This window comes from Myiozetetes cayanensis, unplaced genomic scaffold (genome assembly GCF_022539395.1).
Source record: "Myiozetetes cayanensis isolate MyiCay16 unplaced genomic scaffold, myiCay2020 scf1, whole genome shotgun sequence".
NCBI lineage: Eukaryota > Metazoa > Chordata > Aves > Passeriformes > Tyrannidae > Myiozetetes > Myiozetetes cayanensis.
Genome location: NW_026086604.1, coordinates 2,871,760 through 2,888,402, shown reverse-complemented (window position 1 = coordinate 2,888,402; position 16,643 = coordinate 2,871,760). Strand labels below are relative to the sequence as shown.

The following is a 16,643-nucleotide window of genomic DNA, read 5'->3' as shown; positions in this document are numbered from 1 at the left end:
TGTTACACATTTAACGCTCTGGAGAGAAATATATCATAAGAATTCAGAAAATAATTCCTATATATATATTTAACTATCTGTCATGGTTTCTGGGAATTAGAGGACAATTCAATCAAGGAATTAACACTGATGTGCTCAGAGTGTTTTGCAATAAGGACAACTGACCTCCCTCACACAGGGGCTCGACCACACGATTAGTCCCAGACTGGGAGGCTGTCACCAAGTCTGCTCAGACCAGAGCTGTTTGCTGAGGGATATCCCAGAACCTACAAAGCAACACTGAGCCAGGCAAGTGTCGTGGTTCGATCCGGCCTCTGCCTCTCTGGGCAGTCTTTGCCCGCAGTCTCCAAGATAAAAGATGACAAGCTCCAATAAAAAGCTACCTAGGGTCAGTATCTGAAATATGATTTATGACAGAAAAAAAAATGTCCCTTTAAAGTTTAAGAAAAGACAGAAAATTGGGGTGGTATCTTTAGTTTATATCTGAAGGACAGCAAAGAGATGAAAAATTATACACTCCTTTTACGTTTTACTGGAAGGATGGTCACAAGACGTGATTTCTATTTCCTCTTATCACCTTCCTTTGCATGCTGCTTTTATGCCCTTTTAGTACCTCCTACTCCAAAGAATAAAGATACATATACTATTAGTACCAGCAGTTTGATTCTTTTCCCCACCATCAGATGGAATCCTTTAGAAAAACAGCTAAAAAAAGTATCTCTTTTAAAAAAAACAAAACCCAGTTTGTTTTCAGATGAAAAAAAGACTTATGAAGCCTGCAGAAGTTAAATATTTTGCAATAAGTTTCAAAGTTTTGTAAAGAAAACCCAAAACATTAAAATCTGTCTTTAAAATCAGCAGTTTGAGTGGCTGAAGTCTGATTAATACTCATGTATCCAATCTGCATTCATCTGCCGTGTACAGCTTCTTTTTATGCAAGGAGCACTCCGAAGCCTTCAAAGCTTTACCTCGTAGACTCATCTGTCAGGTGTTACATCCACTGATCTCACTCACTGACCACACTGATTGTGATAGAACCATTTCAATCAAACTGGACGCTCTTGCAAAACCTCTAAACCTTCTTTGCATCATGCCACCAGCCTGATTGCAAACACATGCACAGTCCCCCATCCCCCGGTGTTTGAAACGGTTTGTCCTCTTTCAACTCCAGTTTAGCAGAAAGCGTTAGTTGGCACAGCCTGTAAAGTACAATATTTATCAGCCAATATCCAAAGCAGAGTGCTTTTGAACACTAAAAAAAAAAACCTGCATAAAACGCATTACTGAAATGTGCATTCGGTGGTATATGGATATAAGAGTTGCATTTTGCACGTTAGTAACACACAGACTAGAAAACGTATTACCGTCCCCACTAATTTCATCTGCAGATCCAGGTGGCATGCAAGGAGAGAGAAAAACAGAGGGGGAGAGAGAGAGGGGACAGAGAAGGGGGAGGGGAAAATACACTATTAAATTCATGAGTAATCCAAAAGTATTCAGACTGCAGTTATCTTATATACCTGACTCAAGAGAAACCAGAAAAGTAGCAGAATTTAAGACTTCTCACCTAAAACCCAAGGGACAAAGATACGCTCTAAGAAGCTCGTATGATGAAACAGAGTTAATGACTTTCAAACACAAATGTACACAGGAATTAAATTTGGGAGTGGAACTAGTTATTTTAATGCACTGTTAAGAAAAGTCAATTTCTGGGTTTATTCAGTACTTCCAAACAGATCTACAGCCAGAGGAGCTGGTTCAACCTGACTCTGCACAGACACTGAGGACTTTGGGTAAGCAGAGTTGGCAGAGGAAGTGCACTCCTGTCACTCCTGTGCTGTCACCAAGACATGAGTAAGAAATGGAACCATCTAAGTATCAATCCCACAGAGCAGTATCACAATTGCAGTTGTACAAAGCTGGAATTTAAACGAGTGGCAAAGGGAGCGGATCTACAGGGGAGAGGCTCAAAGGAGCACCGGACTCCGCGTGTGCTGCAGCAACCCTACTGCACACCACCACCCACAGCACAAGCTAAGGCACTTTACACAGTATTTATAAACAAAGGGAAATTCTTCTTACCCCTAACAAAGCCAAACTGGTCCAGCCCAAGTGCTGAACCAGCACGCAGCCAAAAGCATCGCTGTTTCCAGTGTTTAATTCAAAGGGATCTCAGCCGATGCTTATTGTTGCTGTTCTGTTTCATTCATACGCATGCTGCATCAGGGGTCCAAGAATGAAGTCAAAATATAGTCACAAAAAACCCATGGCAGACAGGGGCTGCATAACCACACAAATAAAATCATTGATATGTCTGCCATTGTAGCGTGTGATGCTTGAAAACAAGTCCCCCATAAAAAACAGGGGCCAGCAAGCTGGTGCCGCTGCATGGAAATCCAATTCAACAGGAGGAAAAAAAAAAAAGAAATTATTCTTGGAACTCTGTTTACCTGAGGCTAAAGTAGTTTACAAACAGTAACTGAGTTAGTATATTCAGCTTTTGGGTTAATAAGGCAGCCTAGACAAAGAGCAGAGCAGTACCCTTGGGCGGCGACTCATGGGCACAGAAGACGAAAGGCAGAAAGCGTCTAGCTTTCTTTACTTTATGCTGACAGTGATTGACTCCTTTACAAAGAGGCAAGAAAAGGAAAGAGAAAGAAAAGAAACAGAAACAAATTATTTGGAAATAAAAGAAAAGAGACCGAGAGAACATCTACAATGAACGAACGTAAAAGTAAAGGTTTACATTACAATTCTGTATACGAAAACGGATCTAGAATGTTGTTGAAACTCCAAAGCATATTTGATATTTTCCTTCAAATTCCTTTCTACAGCAGTTCTTATTTCAATTTTTAAAAATGAGACTAGAATCTATTAACATAAAGCCAGCTTTTGCCAATCATATGCACCATTCATTAACAACACAAAGAACGCTGTCTATCCCAGAAGTCCAACCCACTTTTCCAAGTTCCCCATCTAAATTCTACCAGACTGTGCTATAGCTAGCTTCCAATTTAAGGGGCAGTCACCAGACTTAAACATGTCTGAACCCTTAAAACAACATAAAACATGTATTTCACATAGCAGGGTTACATAGGACAAGGAAAAACATGGTTTTTCTATCTCCTGAAATAGAGCATTGATACATTGTATGATCTGAAATCTGCCACTGGAGTCTCATCCCTACTGCAGACCTGTCTTGCCAATGGATATTCCAGCTCTCCAAGGATCTCTGGGTGAACACCCCATGACACTGCCTTCAGTGTCCCCCTTCCCAGTCACCCCACTGTATTTAATTATAGCCAAGTACTTCTCAGGAGCAGAGAGATTTTGGAGTAGGAGAAAATACAAAGCAGCCACGACTGATTTCAGGAGGTGAGAAAGGAGGACACAAGATGACACTCAGCACCTGTGGATACCTGCTCCTTCTATTTCTCTTGTTACCTGTTTGCTCCTCTCTGCTTTCCTTTTTTCCCTTTCTCCTCTATCTCAGAAATGTGAGAGGTGGTTTAAAAAGCCAGTCAAACAAAAACCCAGCATCTTTGTTGCTGGTAGCTCTTCACAGCCAAAACTCAAGAGTGAGGTCCAGCCACCTCAAGTTCTACAGGATGGGGGGCCAGGTGTTAAAGACAAGCCCAGTATCACAGCAGGAGTGTACTGGGACAGCTCCCAGCCAGTGGTGGGAGGAGTGGAGGAAGGATGGGAAAGAAGAATTACACACTAATAAAAGCAACTTCAACAAGCAACAAAAACTACCATCATAAAAACTGCTGGGTGACTGAACAAACAGAAACCATCAACTGTGAAAATGGACATCACTGAAAATCACAGAACACTCATCAGACTGAATGCTCAAAACTAAAAAGAGGGGAAAAAAGAGGGCAAAATTCTTGACTAAGAGTATCAGTATTTCCGTGTATCCCACATTACTGCAAGCCAAAGTGACTTCTCTCCCTAACATCACTTGGCACAATTTTCAGCGCTGTCATTCTTACCCAAACCTCAGGTAACATTCATAAAAAGCTTCAGACATACTACGGGAGAAAAGAAAAAAATACTGCAGCTGTTTGAAGTGACTACTGAAAAGGTGCTGACATGAAAATGAAGGAACCCAACACTCTGTACTGACACAGAAGAACAGGTATAGAGTCGCTGGAAGCAACTCAGGTGATCTAAAAGGGAAGAGCTGCTTCAACTCCTGACCTGCCAGCTCAGGCTACAAAGCTAATTTAAGGCTGAACTGCTGAAATGCTGCTCACCCTCACACTGACACGTGGGGGGCTGAAACCCGACTAACCCACTGCAGATGAAGGGCACACTGAAAAGGCAAGAGTGGTTTTAATTCCTCCTGTACACACCCTGATGCCCTGGGATGTGACAGTCCAGCTCTTCCCCTGCATTTCAAACTCTGCCTTTATGATTTACTGTCTAAAGTTCTGCCAGACTAAGTGGAAGACACTTTGCCTCAAGCTTACCACGTCTGCAAGTCCAGCTACTAAAGTAAGATTATTTAGGCAAGAAGTTGATTCTAAGTTTAAAAAAAAAAAACGTTCCAACACTTTTCCAAGAGCTTAGAAAATACCTGCTTGAAATGAATACTACTTAAAGGGATTTTTACCTTTACACACTGGCCTCCAGCCAGGATATCACTGGTGTCTACCTGAATGGCCCTAGAGGTCAGAAATGCTGCTGGACACTGTAGACTGGGCCTTCTTTTTTAATTTAGTTCCTCCTCTCAGTACTAAGTATTCAGTAAAATTATTGTGTACCAAAAAAAAAAAAGGGAAAAATGAAAAAAAAAGAAAAAAGAAAAAGAAAAAAATCAGACTAAACGGCAGTTACTGCTGGAGCTCCTCATTAGTATTGTATGAGACAACCAGTACTGGAAGGCTGAAATTTATAATGCCCATTCTATTTTAGTTGTATATTGCTGAATCATTTTCAGGAAATAAACCCTAAAAAACCCCCCAAGAAAGAATAAATCTATTGGTTTTCAAGCTTTTGGACTAAAATGAGCACTATGGGGTTATCACATTAAATGTGTTTCTGCATAAACAACAAATCCCCAAACCTGACCTTGCATGGAACATTTCTTTAGTCATATTATAGAGTTACAACAGCAAAGCAGAAGTGTCTGCTCAAATCAAATGAGTGGAACACAAAGGAGGAGCAGAGCAGAGAGAGAATTCCTTAACCAACACCACAGACTGATGGAATCAATGCAGGAACTTCCTGGACACACTGACATGGAGGAAATTTCTTTAGACTGTCACCACAATTCATTCTGGTCTTTTTATGCATGAAAAGAAGCCTTTTAGTCAGTCAGGCTGAAACAGAAAAAGATAACAGCACCAGGCTATTCAACTGTGATGAGAATCTGCAACACTGTAATTTATTAGCATTAAGGGTATTTTTAACTATATAATCTTATTAATCAGCAGAATAGCTGGATGAGTTCCCTCCATGAACATGGAGACTAATAACTCGCTCAAGGTTTGTAAAATTAATTTGCAGTAAACCTTAAGCTTGAGCGTCTCGCAGTGCTGTGACCATATGGCAAAGCTACAGCTGTAACAAGGTCTTTATATTCCTCAAATTACTTAATAATTTGAATTTATAACTATGTAATTTATGCCAAGACTGTTAGTCTTTCTTTTCAGAGTAGAGTAGGACACAGCTGAGCTGGCAGACACAATCAAAAGCGATCAAGATATAATTTTTCATCTAAAAATTTACTTACACTTCTCAGCTTTGTCTTTGTGGAGTGACTTGATAAAATGGACATTGTAAAACTTCCAACTTTTCAACCTCAAGCAAAGGACACTTTTTTCCCCCTACCAACTAATTCAAATGGAACTGGGAAATAAAAGCCCTACACAAGAAACTCTTTTGATTGCTGAGCACAGGGCAGACCTTCACTTGGGGCACAGGAATCACGACACAGAGCCTGCACTGTGCTCTGCAAGCAGAATGATTCAATCAAATTCTATTTGTCTTTCCATCCTGCTCAAGGCTTTGCTGGGGATTACCCTGCACCACTCACCCCTAAAGACAGGTCAGGTCTCTTCATACCCGACATCTCCTTCATTCAGAGCACTTTGAAGTGTTGTAACACTGGCATCAGGTGGATATATTCATCTTTTTTTCCCCTCTCCTCTTTCTTGTGTTTTGACATTTGGCTCCTGCCCTATTTCAGTTTGTTCTAGGTAACCTCCTGGAAGTCTCTCTCTCACAAACTACAGCATATAATTTCTTTTTCCTGTATGTTAAAACCTCACTTAAATCAGGCTTACCTCCTTCAAAACAGATTTTTTTCCCCCCACTCAAACTGAAATTTCAGCTAAATTGCATGACTAAATCACAACTACTTCAAAAAGGATCTGCTCATAAGCAGCACCTCACAGAACTCTCATGTCATTTCACTGCCACAATCAGGAGTTAACCACAGTGTGATTTAGGTGTAACAATATCAGAAATGTGATTCTAAGGCAGAGCCTGACAACTTGCTGAGAAGTCCCTCTTTCAGGATACTAAAATCCTTCAGCTCATATACAGAACTTGCTCCAAGAGATCCAATTTCTCCTTCACAGGGTATGCACTGGGTGTATCTAAACCATGGGGTGGAGAGGCAATGGCACACCAGCATCATTAGAAACTTCTGCCATCACATCACCATGAACAAGCTGGGGAACAAGATGAATAACCAATTTCTCCTTAAGACACCTATTTTCCCCTTTAAAGTCTTCTGTCCTGGGGTTTGTTTCTCAGGTGCCTCGAACAGTTTGTTTTAACATCTGAATCAGGGACTGTATTTTCAAAGACCTTTTAATTCCCTTCACAAAATAAGCACACACTTAAAACCAGCACCTGCTTTGAACCAACACAGACCCTGTGGGACATCCTAAAACCCCCTTCAGACACATCCTTTGTGTTGTCTGCTGCAGGACAGCTCATCTTGTCCCTCACTGTCATCTTCCCACCTACAGCTCCATCCCTACAAACGTCTGACCCAGCAGTACCTGAACATCCAAATGCCAGGAGTGACTGCTTAGAATCACAGGATCCTTTAAGCTGGAAAAGACCCCTAAGATCATCATGTCCAACAGTTCACCCAGCACTGCCAGGAACCTACCAAGACTTCTTCAATGCTCTGCTTGTTCAACACTCACTGAGACAAGTGGGCCTGAAATGTCGTATTCTGTGGCACTGCATGGAAAGTATCATTTGAGCTATGATTAAAAAAACTTGGGAATTCTCTAGGGCAGAGCAGGCCCAGTGATTAGCCATGGGAAGCAAAAGCATATTTGTTCTTCCTAGTTATATTTACATTAGCAAGGAAGGGGCAGAAGAAACCAAAGAACCTTGTGTCAGAAAGAATTTACATAAGAAGGGAGCCAGCAAGTACTGCCTTAAATGATTTCATTTTATGAAGAACCTTTTATAATGTATAACTGCCCAGGTAAATTATTATTTTTGGAAATAAGTGTATCAGGAAATATAAGCATCACCTTCTTAAGGCTAATGTTTGCTACTTCAAAACCAAGTGCTGGCCAAAATAAGTTCCTTTAGCCCAGGGTACAGAGTTTTAATAAGGTGTCTCTAAGCAAAACAGCGGAAATATAGTCAATAAAATTATAGTTAACTGGTGTGCTGCTTCTCACACATTTGATCCACTGTTTGCACAGAGCAAATAGTTTAGCTTTACCATTTCCTGAGTGCACACTCTTGGCTACGTACAAAGAACTCTTTTTTAATTTAAAGACAGATGTAAAGGGAGAAGGAGGTAAAAGCTGCAATTACCCATCTAATAGGTCACTGCTTCTGGTGAATCACAACAAAATCAGCCAAAGCATGAGATGACTCCCAAAGAAATCTAAAATCCAACTCCTTTAATTTGGCTTATTTGTAGTTACTTATAATCTTGCAGACACACAAATGTGCTGAGGGATAAAAATTATTACTGTGCTTTAAGAAAAGGGGAAATCTTGCAGGCCTCTGGCTTGCACACAGTGAAACACTGCAAGGAACATGGAATTTAATAAGTAAGGCCAACAAATAACACCAGAAGAAACAGAAGCATGCAGCAGTAAGAGGTGTGTGGTGAAATCCCAAGTCCAGCAATCTGCTGCTCTGGATTCCTGAAACCAACTTCAACCCTTCAGTAGTTTGAAAGGGCCTTTATTTAGAGAGAGGGAAAAAAAAAAAAAAAAGGATTTAAGACTTCTCTATCTTTGTATGCTTTGGAATATTGAAGCACTTGGAAAGACCAAGTTTTCATTTCACTAGACCAGAAATATTTCAAGGTATGTTAATAAATATTTCAAAAAGACAAGGGGTCTTTCATTAACAAGTTCCTTTTTAAACCTAGAATAAATACCCGAACTTTCAGACCACTAAATCATGTTTCACACTGGGTTTGGATATTGCTGGCTCCCCTAAATTGTGGTGGGGAACTCACTGTGAAACTTCCCTTGTGAACTAAGAACGTTAATACTACAAATATGCCTGACTGCTTAATTTTCCTGTTGAATCTGTCTCAGATTTTTGCTATTCAGCTTTAGCATCAGGAGAGGTCTAAACAAAGGGGAGCAATCTCACTGAGAGCAAGCAGCAGCGTTAATTTACGATTTGAACTATCAAAGGCATGACAGGCACGGCTGTCAGCGAGCTGTAAGAGCTCGTCTTATCTGAGGCCCGTGGTTCTTGGTTCTAAGTCACTGAAATGTCACCAGAGAAAAGCTCTTACTCTGCCCACCAAGATCCCCCACAGCTGGCTCTGCACTGTCAGCTGTCAGGCTCTGCTGACCTGTGACTCTGGGTTAACTGAGCATCATGTACAGCTGCTGCCTCCCTTGTTCCACACTGATGGATGAGCCGCCTGTGACAACAGGAGTGACACCTCCTCACATCTACATCCAGTATTACCTCATTTGTAACAAACTCATTCCTCTGGGGACTCACAGATTCTCACAGAAAGCATCTCCTGAGGAAAAGCCTGTATCATGTTAACTTCCTCTCAGCAATCTGCCTGTGGTTTAAATTTATTACGCTGACGTCCATCACACCCTCAGTGCTTCTCAAATAATTTGGGGACAAAAAAAAAGTATGTATGTGTTTTGTGTCACTGTATTAGAAGAACAAACCCTCGAGAGTGAATAATAAATGCATTGGTTTGAATGATTTTTCAGTATTATGTCACTGTTTCCAGTGCATCAAGCACAATGATTTTGGAAAGATATAAAATGGTACTGCAATACAACAATAACACATAATCAGTTCTCATTTTGGCACTGGGAAGAATGAGAACGGTATTTTCTGGTTTAACTGTGTTGTTTTGCTTACTGGAGCCAGTTTTGCACCTTCAGTGTCCCTGACATTCACCTGAACGACCAGCTCACCTCCAGCACTGCAGCTTCTGCTCCTTCTGTGTGGGGCTACACAAAGCTCCCATTTCCCCATCATCCACCTTCATGGGATGCTCTGAATGCCAGAGATGGGGGTATTACAGCTAATCTCCCTACAATAATATCAAAATGCTGCTTTCAAAGAGTAGAGAAGTGTTTGTGCTCTATTACACCACTGCACCTCGAGACACATTTTAACTCCAGATCCTCTCACCCATTTTCTTGCACAACTTCTATTTACTTGGGCTTCCTATGCCAAGGGGGAATCTCAACCATCTCTTAAAAAATCGTTAAGGGTGGGGAAAGGAATCTGAAAAGCAGGAAATTATTCAAATGTCTGCGTATCTTTCCTCCTTCTTGTATGAAATATGTTGGGTTTTGAATATGTGCCACTAAGTGTTAATATAAATATTAAAGTGGGGCTGAAGTCATGGGTGGGAAATCCACTGAGTCACAGTATTGGTTCCTCAAGTTTGTTGCAAAATACTAGAAACCTACAGAAACATGTAACATAAATACAATTCTGCATTAAAATCTCCTTAATAAATATTATGTATATGGATTTAGAAATGCATTTTCTACTAAGATCAATCAATCCTTCAAAATGACTTAAGATTTTGTAACAGAAAAAAGTTCTCTCTCGATTACAAAAACTTAAAAACCCCACAGTAACTAACACAAATCTTAGAAGCCTTTAAGGTACAGAAACAACATGTATTACCTCACATGCTCATCCTTCTATTAACTTGTCATTTTCAACAGCAAAAATTAAATGCTTTGATCTAAACAGCAGCTACAGAAAAACAGCTATTAAGTTCCTCCTTTCCAGAAAGCAACAATTAATATTTAATTGCCTATTTTCCCTTCTCAAAGCTGCTCCTGCACAATCAGCACGCACGCAGGTAATTTAAGTTTAGCCGAGGACATCCTGCTTTCACCACAAAGTGAAGTGGAAACAGTGACAAGCTTTTGAATTATCTGAAGGGATGTGGCTGTTGCATGGAAGTTTTCTCTTTAGGAACTGCTCTCTGCAAGGGCAGCACAGCTCTGGATTTGGGAAGTCAGCACAGCTCTGGATTTGGGAAGTCAGCAGCCACGGAGCAGCACTGAACTAAGTGCGGGTGGAGAACCTGCCTACACCTCTGCCAGCTCCAGAAACGAACTCGTGCCTCGTGTTTTTATGAGCCTTACCTGACACAGAGACCGTGTGTGACCTCACTCCTTGCTTCTCATTGTTGGCCAGCCTGTAAAACAGAGGTTGGAAGCGCTGAATGCTGTACATCCTTCACGGGCACACGCGCTGGGAATTCATCCCAACTGGCACCTACTGCAATCAGCAGGGCTGGTCCATCTCCCACAGCCAGGGGGAGAGGAGTCAGAAAGGAACCTACCATTTCAACCCCTCTGGGGGAGTGAGAGTGGGCTTAAATTCAATCAGCATGTGGAGTCACAGAGGTGGAGTCCATTCAAAGGAAAGCACAAAACCTAAGCTGTACACACTTTTAAGATGTGTGATCTGACTGTGCTTCTACTTCCTGTATGATCTGCTGGAAACAGCATGAACTGAGGTTCTGTCTGTAAGGTGACTTATCCTGTACAATTCTGAATTAATTTACATCTCAAGTAGAGGAAGAAAAACAATCACATTTAAATGTAGTTATGAGTAAACGTCTCATTGTGTTATGTATATATTATATATTGTTCACTATGTATAAATGTATTGCTCGTTATATGTAAATGTTCACTATGTTATATAGATATTATATTGTTGATTAGGTATAAATGTTCATGATTTTATGTATATGTTATGTGTCTGTTATGTTACATATAAATGTTCATTATTATCAGAAATTCTAACAAATTCTCCATTTTTCCCCACTTACACATATAACCACAATATTAATGGTCAGAGCACGCTGCACTTCATGCTGTCAGAAATCAGGAATTTCATCTGGCACAGGCAGATCTCCCCAGGTGCAGGATGCTGTTGGCTGGTGGTTTTATGTATTTGATAAAAGCTCTGCTGCCAGACTCAGAGCATATGTGGTGCTCTTGTTAAACAGGCTCAAAAGTACTAATTTACTTTTGGTAAACTGTCCCAAAACTGGGAAGAAGCTTTTCCTTCAAACCTTATTTTACCCCAGAAATCCCTACCAATAAAAAAACTGGGAAAACTTTACATAAATTAGAATGTTATTCTGTGTTTCCAAGTTGTGTCTATCTAAGTAAAAAAATTTTCCTGTTCCATGAGTGCACACTAAGTTTACCAGTTTTACTGCTCCCAGCCTCAACTCTCATTTCCTTTTCTTCCCTCAGTTTTAACCTCTCTCTCTTTCTACACCATAAGAAAGCTGCCTGGTTAGTGAGGACTGACTGCAGCAGGACCTGTGTAGGCAGAGTAACCACTAATTCAAGAACAAGTTGTGTTCCACACTCCATCCACTGGTTAAGAAAGTAATAATAATAATAGGGAGAGGAGTAATAATAATAAAAGGGAGAGGTTAAGACACTGTAAAGCACTAAATGTCATTTGGTCTTCCAAGAGTTGTCTCATGCCACTGGACACAGTGATGCTGCCTGACCCAGCCACTGGCACCAAGAGAGTACAAAATAATACATAAATAATAAATTAGAAATTTATTCTTATTTACCTTTAAAGTTTGGGAGGAAGAAAAATGCGGAGGTATCTTAGCATCCTTTATAAGAATCATTAGATGCAGATAACGTCTCAGCACACTTTGGATACAGTTACACCATAAAACCAACCCCAGGAAAAAATGCATCTCCATTTGCCTGACACAGATTAGCATTTTCTACACATTCACAATTATTATCAGAGAAGAGCTTTCCTATTTTAATACAATAAAAAAAAAAGTATTTACTATGTAGTTGGTATTTATTACACTGAACCCGGATCCCAACTCAGACTGACCCCATTATGGAAATTTTATTAAGAAAAGGTGACAGGACAGATTTGTGATAAGGGCAAATAAAGTATTTCCCGTATTTCACACAAGCAGAAAAGGGGACAAACAGGAAAAACGAGCACAGACTGACTCACAGACTGAAACCACAGTTCAAACACGGTTCAGCATCACTCCTACAATTGAATTTACTCATGGACTCAAAAGAAATAGCCTGAATCCCACTTGAGTATCTTCCAAAACATCCTGCTTCTGTTACTGTCAAATATGATTGATGTATTATGTACTTTTCCCCTCAGATTTTCCTTTGGTATCTTTACAGTTCAATATTGCTGTGAGGCTTTTGTGCACCACCTGCTACTTGTTCTAGAATCCAAAACTAACATTAAAAATTAGGCCCATGTAAAAACTCCTAAAGCAAAACTATTTTTCAAAACATTTTTTTAATATATAAGACAGGAAAGCACAAAACTTACTTTGGTATTGATGGTAAAGCTCTTTCACCTTCTGTGTAAACAAGAAGAAAACAGGATTAAAGTTTTTACAAGTTTTCAAATAACCTCTCTCAAGGTGCAATAAATACATGTCTGAAGCAATAATCATCACAATCTCTCAGGAAACTTATTCAAAACAATGTTCTATATATAAATAAAAATCAGTGTTTCAACACAACTCCTCCTAACCAGTGATATCTTTTGGCAAACAACAATGTACACAGAATACAAAAGCTCTTTTATATTCTTAACAAATAACTCCAATAAATCACTTGCAGAAGGTGTGACACTATCTCATCTCTCTAGTAAGAAAATGCTTTTCTTTTATCTTCAAGATGTCCTGAGTGCTAACATATAAATAAAACAACCCAAGCCAACTTGGATTTCCAAGTAAGACAACTGAAATAAATCATTAAAACACGTAACTTATCATATTGATTTCACACTGGGTTAAGGTTATACAATAGTAACATTTAGTGCCAAAGAATAAGTCAGCTTTTTAGGAAGTATTTTCATATTCTTCATCAGTCTTTCTTTGAGAATGATAATTGTGTATAAAAGCTTGGATGTACATAGTCAAGTGTTTGTTTGTTTTTTCCTACTGGATTTGATGAGACACTTGGTATTCATGTGGGGAAAGAGGATGGGGAAGTTACTAATTGTTTAGTAAAGCACCTTTACAGTGGATTGGAGCATGGAGGGAAGGAGAGAAGGTGGGCAATTAAAATGAGCTTCACTCTCTAAATCACTGTAGCTCTGATAAAGTGACCTGAGATAAAATGGAATAGCCACATTTATAGAAAATATTGACATATACTGTTTACACAAAATCACTGCCATTTGTTTCTATGTTAAAATTTCTGGCATATCCAGACATTAAAGAACTGCAGTTTCACCTCTGTTTATCAAGGGACTGACCACAGAAATGCCCAATACCCTGAAGCCACTCTCAAATACAGCATTTTGGTACAATTTTTCTGCTGTCTACAACATCATTTGGCTCAGCAAAGTGACAAGAGCGAGCACCTGAAACTGGAGGGCAGAGGAAGGACAGTAAGATTATACAAGCACCAGGAGGTGGGAGGATAAAGGTATTGTGATACCTTTGTTATAAGGTAAGTGATACCTTTTGGGGAAGGAAACAAAAGGCAAAGATCCTTAGGGTAGTGTGGAGTGACAAGTATGAGGTCAGTGGTGTGAAGGTGGGGCCTGGCAATAAAAGATTGGGGGGCAGGTACCCTAAAAAGAGAGACTGTAACAGGCACAGGATTCAACCTGGATAAAACTGGGCAAAAGACATCGACCTTGGAGAAACAGACACAGGAGCCCTGCCCAATTCCATGCAGGCCTCCCCAGGGCTGTAAAGAACACTCAAAAGAACCTTCAATTCTACCTGACACCTACATTACCTGTCAGCCATTAGTTGTGAAAGCACCCTGTGTTGTGGTTCACACCAAGATAAGCTGCTACTGCTGGTTATTCCAGTGCTATCCCTACATTTGGCAATGGATTTAAGGGTTTAGAGGGTGCTGATGAATCCCACGTGTTACTGGTGGAGGATACTTGCAGTCTATTGTTTCAAAAGGTTTAGAAAGATACAAGCCTCTGTGATAAAAGAGCTTTATTAAACTGCACAGTTAACTTTATCATTCCATATTTTTAAATCAAGATAATATGCATAATTAATGAGCAGCTATTCAAACTAATTTTCCTTGCTCTTTAATATGTAGCTCCATCGCATATTAACTGCACGCTATTCACACAGTATTCTAAAGATGGAATTTTAATTTCCTCTAGGGCTCTTTTTTGTGTGTGTGTATGGAGTATCATATTTGGGGACTTCAGAAAGATCAGTGAATGATTTCATTACACTTGATAGGAATGATTTCATAATACTTTGCAGGGCCACAATGTTTCATATGTTCAAGGTACTGCCCTCAGATCAGATCACATTGCTTCTCCCTCCTCCAACCTCTCAGGAAAGGGAGAAATACCACAGGTGACAACTGCCAGTGTGTGCTGAAGTCAAATACTACCTATCAAAAAGGATCTATGGGAGATAAAGAGAGATAACTTCCCAGTGTGGTATTAAATTTCCTTAATGAAGGGAATCTCATTCTGTTCCTGCAAGCCTCCATTCCAGTGACTGAGCAGCCTCCCATCAGTGCAAAATGCAAAGCAAAGATCACAATAAACGATAATAAATCGTAACAAAACAAAATTTTGATTCCATTGTAACTGCAAATCTGAAAATATGTTCTGTGCAATACGGAGAGTATGAATACAAGTTGTCTTGTGTAGTCAGTTGAGCACCAGTATGACCCAGTTAAATGAGTGGAGTGTGAGAATGAGGAAAGGAACTGAGGGAAAGGTGAAGGAATTGAAAGAAAGGTGAAAGGAACTGAAGCTGTCTGGAAAACCGTGAGGAAAAGATGAGCATGGACAGAGAAAAGCAGAGACTCTGACCCAACTTAAACGAATGTTTGGTTCCAGGCTGGTTGGAAAACCAGGCAGCAGCATGCAGGGGTCTGTGCCATCTCATCATGTTCCTTTTCACTGTTCCTTACCAAATTCCATGGGATATGACTGGTTTTGTGCTCATCAGCATCAGAGCAATAGATCTGGACCCTTGTCCTCTGGGTTGAGGGGCCTGGGAGATGTGGACAACAGAGGCTCAGCCAGGGGAAGAAAGGAGGAGCACCTGGCACCGCTCTGAAGACACAGCCTGATGCCTGCACTGACTGGTTACAGGGACAACATCCCCCATTTGGCTGCTGGAAGTGTGTGTCAAGGGCAGGGTCATAAATGGACAGGGGAAACTGGAAAAGCAAGCAGATGCTAGAAAAAAAAAGGCATTAAAAAAAAAAACAAACAACCTACTATTAAGTAGAACCAGAGATGCCCAGAGGTTGTAGGTACTAGAGGATGCCCAGAGAAGCTGTGGATGCCCCATCCCAGGAAGCATCCAAGGTCAGGATGGATGGGGCTTGGAGTAACCTTGGATAGTAAAGGTGTTCCTGCCCATGGCAGGGGGGGTGGAAGGAGAAGATTTTTAAAGGTATCAGCAAACTCAAACTACTTTATGATTCTTTCTGTGATTCTGTGCCTCCTCTTTCACTGGAGAAAATTAAAAAATCCCCATGGAACTACTGATCTTGCAGACGCCTACGTGCTCTCTGGATACAAACTGCTCACTTCAGGCACTGGTTCCCACATTGGTGCTCATCCTTTTAACAGCTTTTATCCCCAATATTCATTAGGACCCTTGTGGGTCTGAAGTCAGAATTCCTGACTAACAGCATCCCAGTAAAAGCATATGCTGTTTTTCACAAGTTGAAACCCACAACATTTTGCCCAGTTCTATATTCTGTTATAAAAAGAGGGCTGTGTGTGACTGTACTGGGGTGTCCACATCCAGGTGTTCCACTGTGAGGAGAATCCAGGGCTCTCTCATGGTGGACACAGCCGGTCCCACATGGCTCCAGCAGTCCCACCACATTCTGTGTTGGGAATTTTTGTTGATGAAGTGAAAGTCATAAAGAATGTGTGATGAATGTGTATTTTAATGATAATTATCGAGTCTGGATGTCACAGAGGCAATGGGGGAATGGTGTGGAGGCAGCTGGCACAGGACAGCCTTTGTTCTGTTCCCACAGAGGTCACCCCAGCAGCCCCATGGCTACCAAAACCATGGTTTTTGGCTACCAAAACGATGCTCATGGTCAAACACCTCCTAAACTAAAGCTTTTATCAGTTCACCTTTTTATGATTTTTTTCATCTGTGCTCTTTGCCTGTAAGTGCTAAGTGTGATAATGGAAAC

At 40.5% G+C, this 16,643-nt stretch overlaps 1 protein-coding gene across 9 annotated transcripts in view; it reads right to left on the bottom strand.

The window, feature by feature from the left end:
• The window catches only part of PTK2 (protein tyrosine kinase 2), a 188,481-nt gene that overhangs the window by 42,638 nt on the left and 129,200 nt on the right, over positions 1-16,643 (bottom strand). For 4 of the 9 annotated variants that reach the window (XM_050330652.1, XM_050330596.1, XM_050330607.1 and 1 more), the window contains 4 exons: positions 12,805-12,835; positions 10,596-10,648; positions 2,542-2,625; positions 1,365-1,382 (listed from right to left, as the gene is read on the bottom strand). In XM_050330652.1, the coding sequence (XP_050186609.1) occupies positions 1,365-1,382; positions 2,542-2,625; positions 10,596-10,648; positions 12,805-12,835 (186 nt within the window). The remainder of the gene's footprint in view (positions 1-1,364; positions 1,383-2,541; positions 2,626-10,595; positions 10,649-12,804; positions 12,836-16,643) is intronic. The other 5 variants (XM_050330621.1, XM_050330637.1, XM_050330645.1 and 2 more) reach the window with 2 other exon arrangements.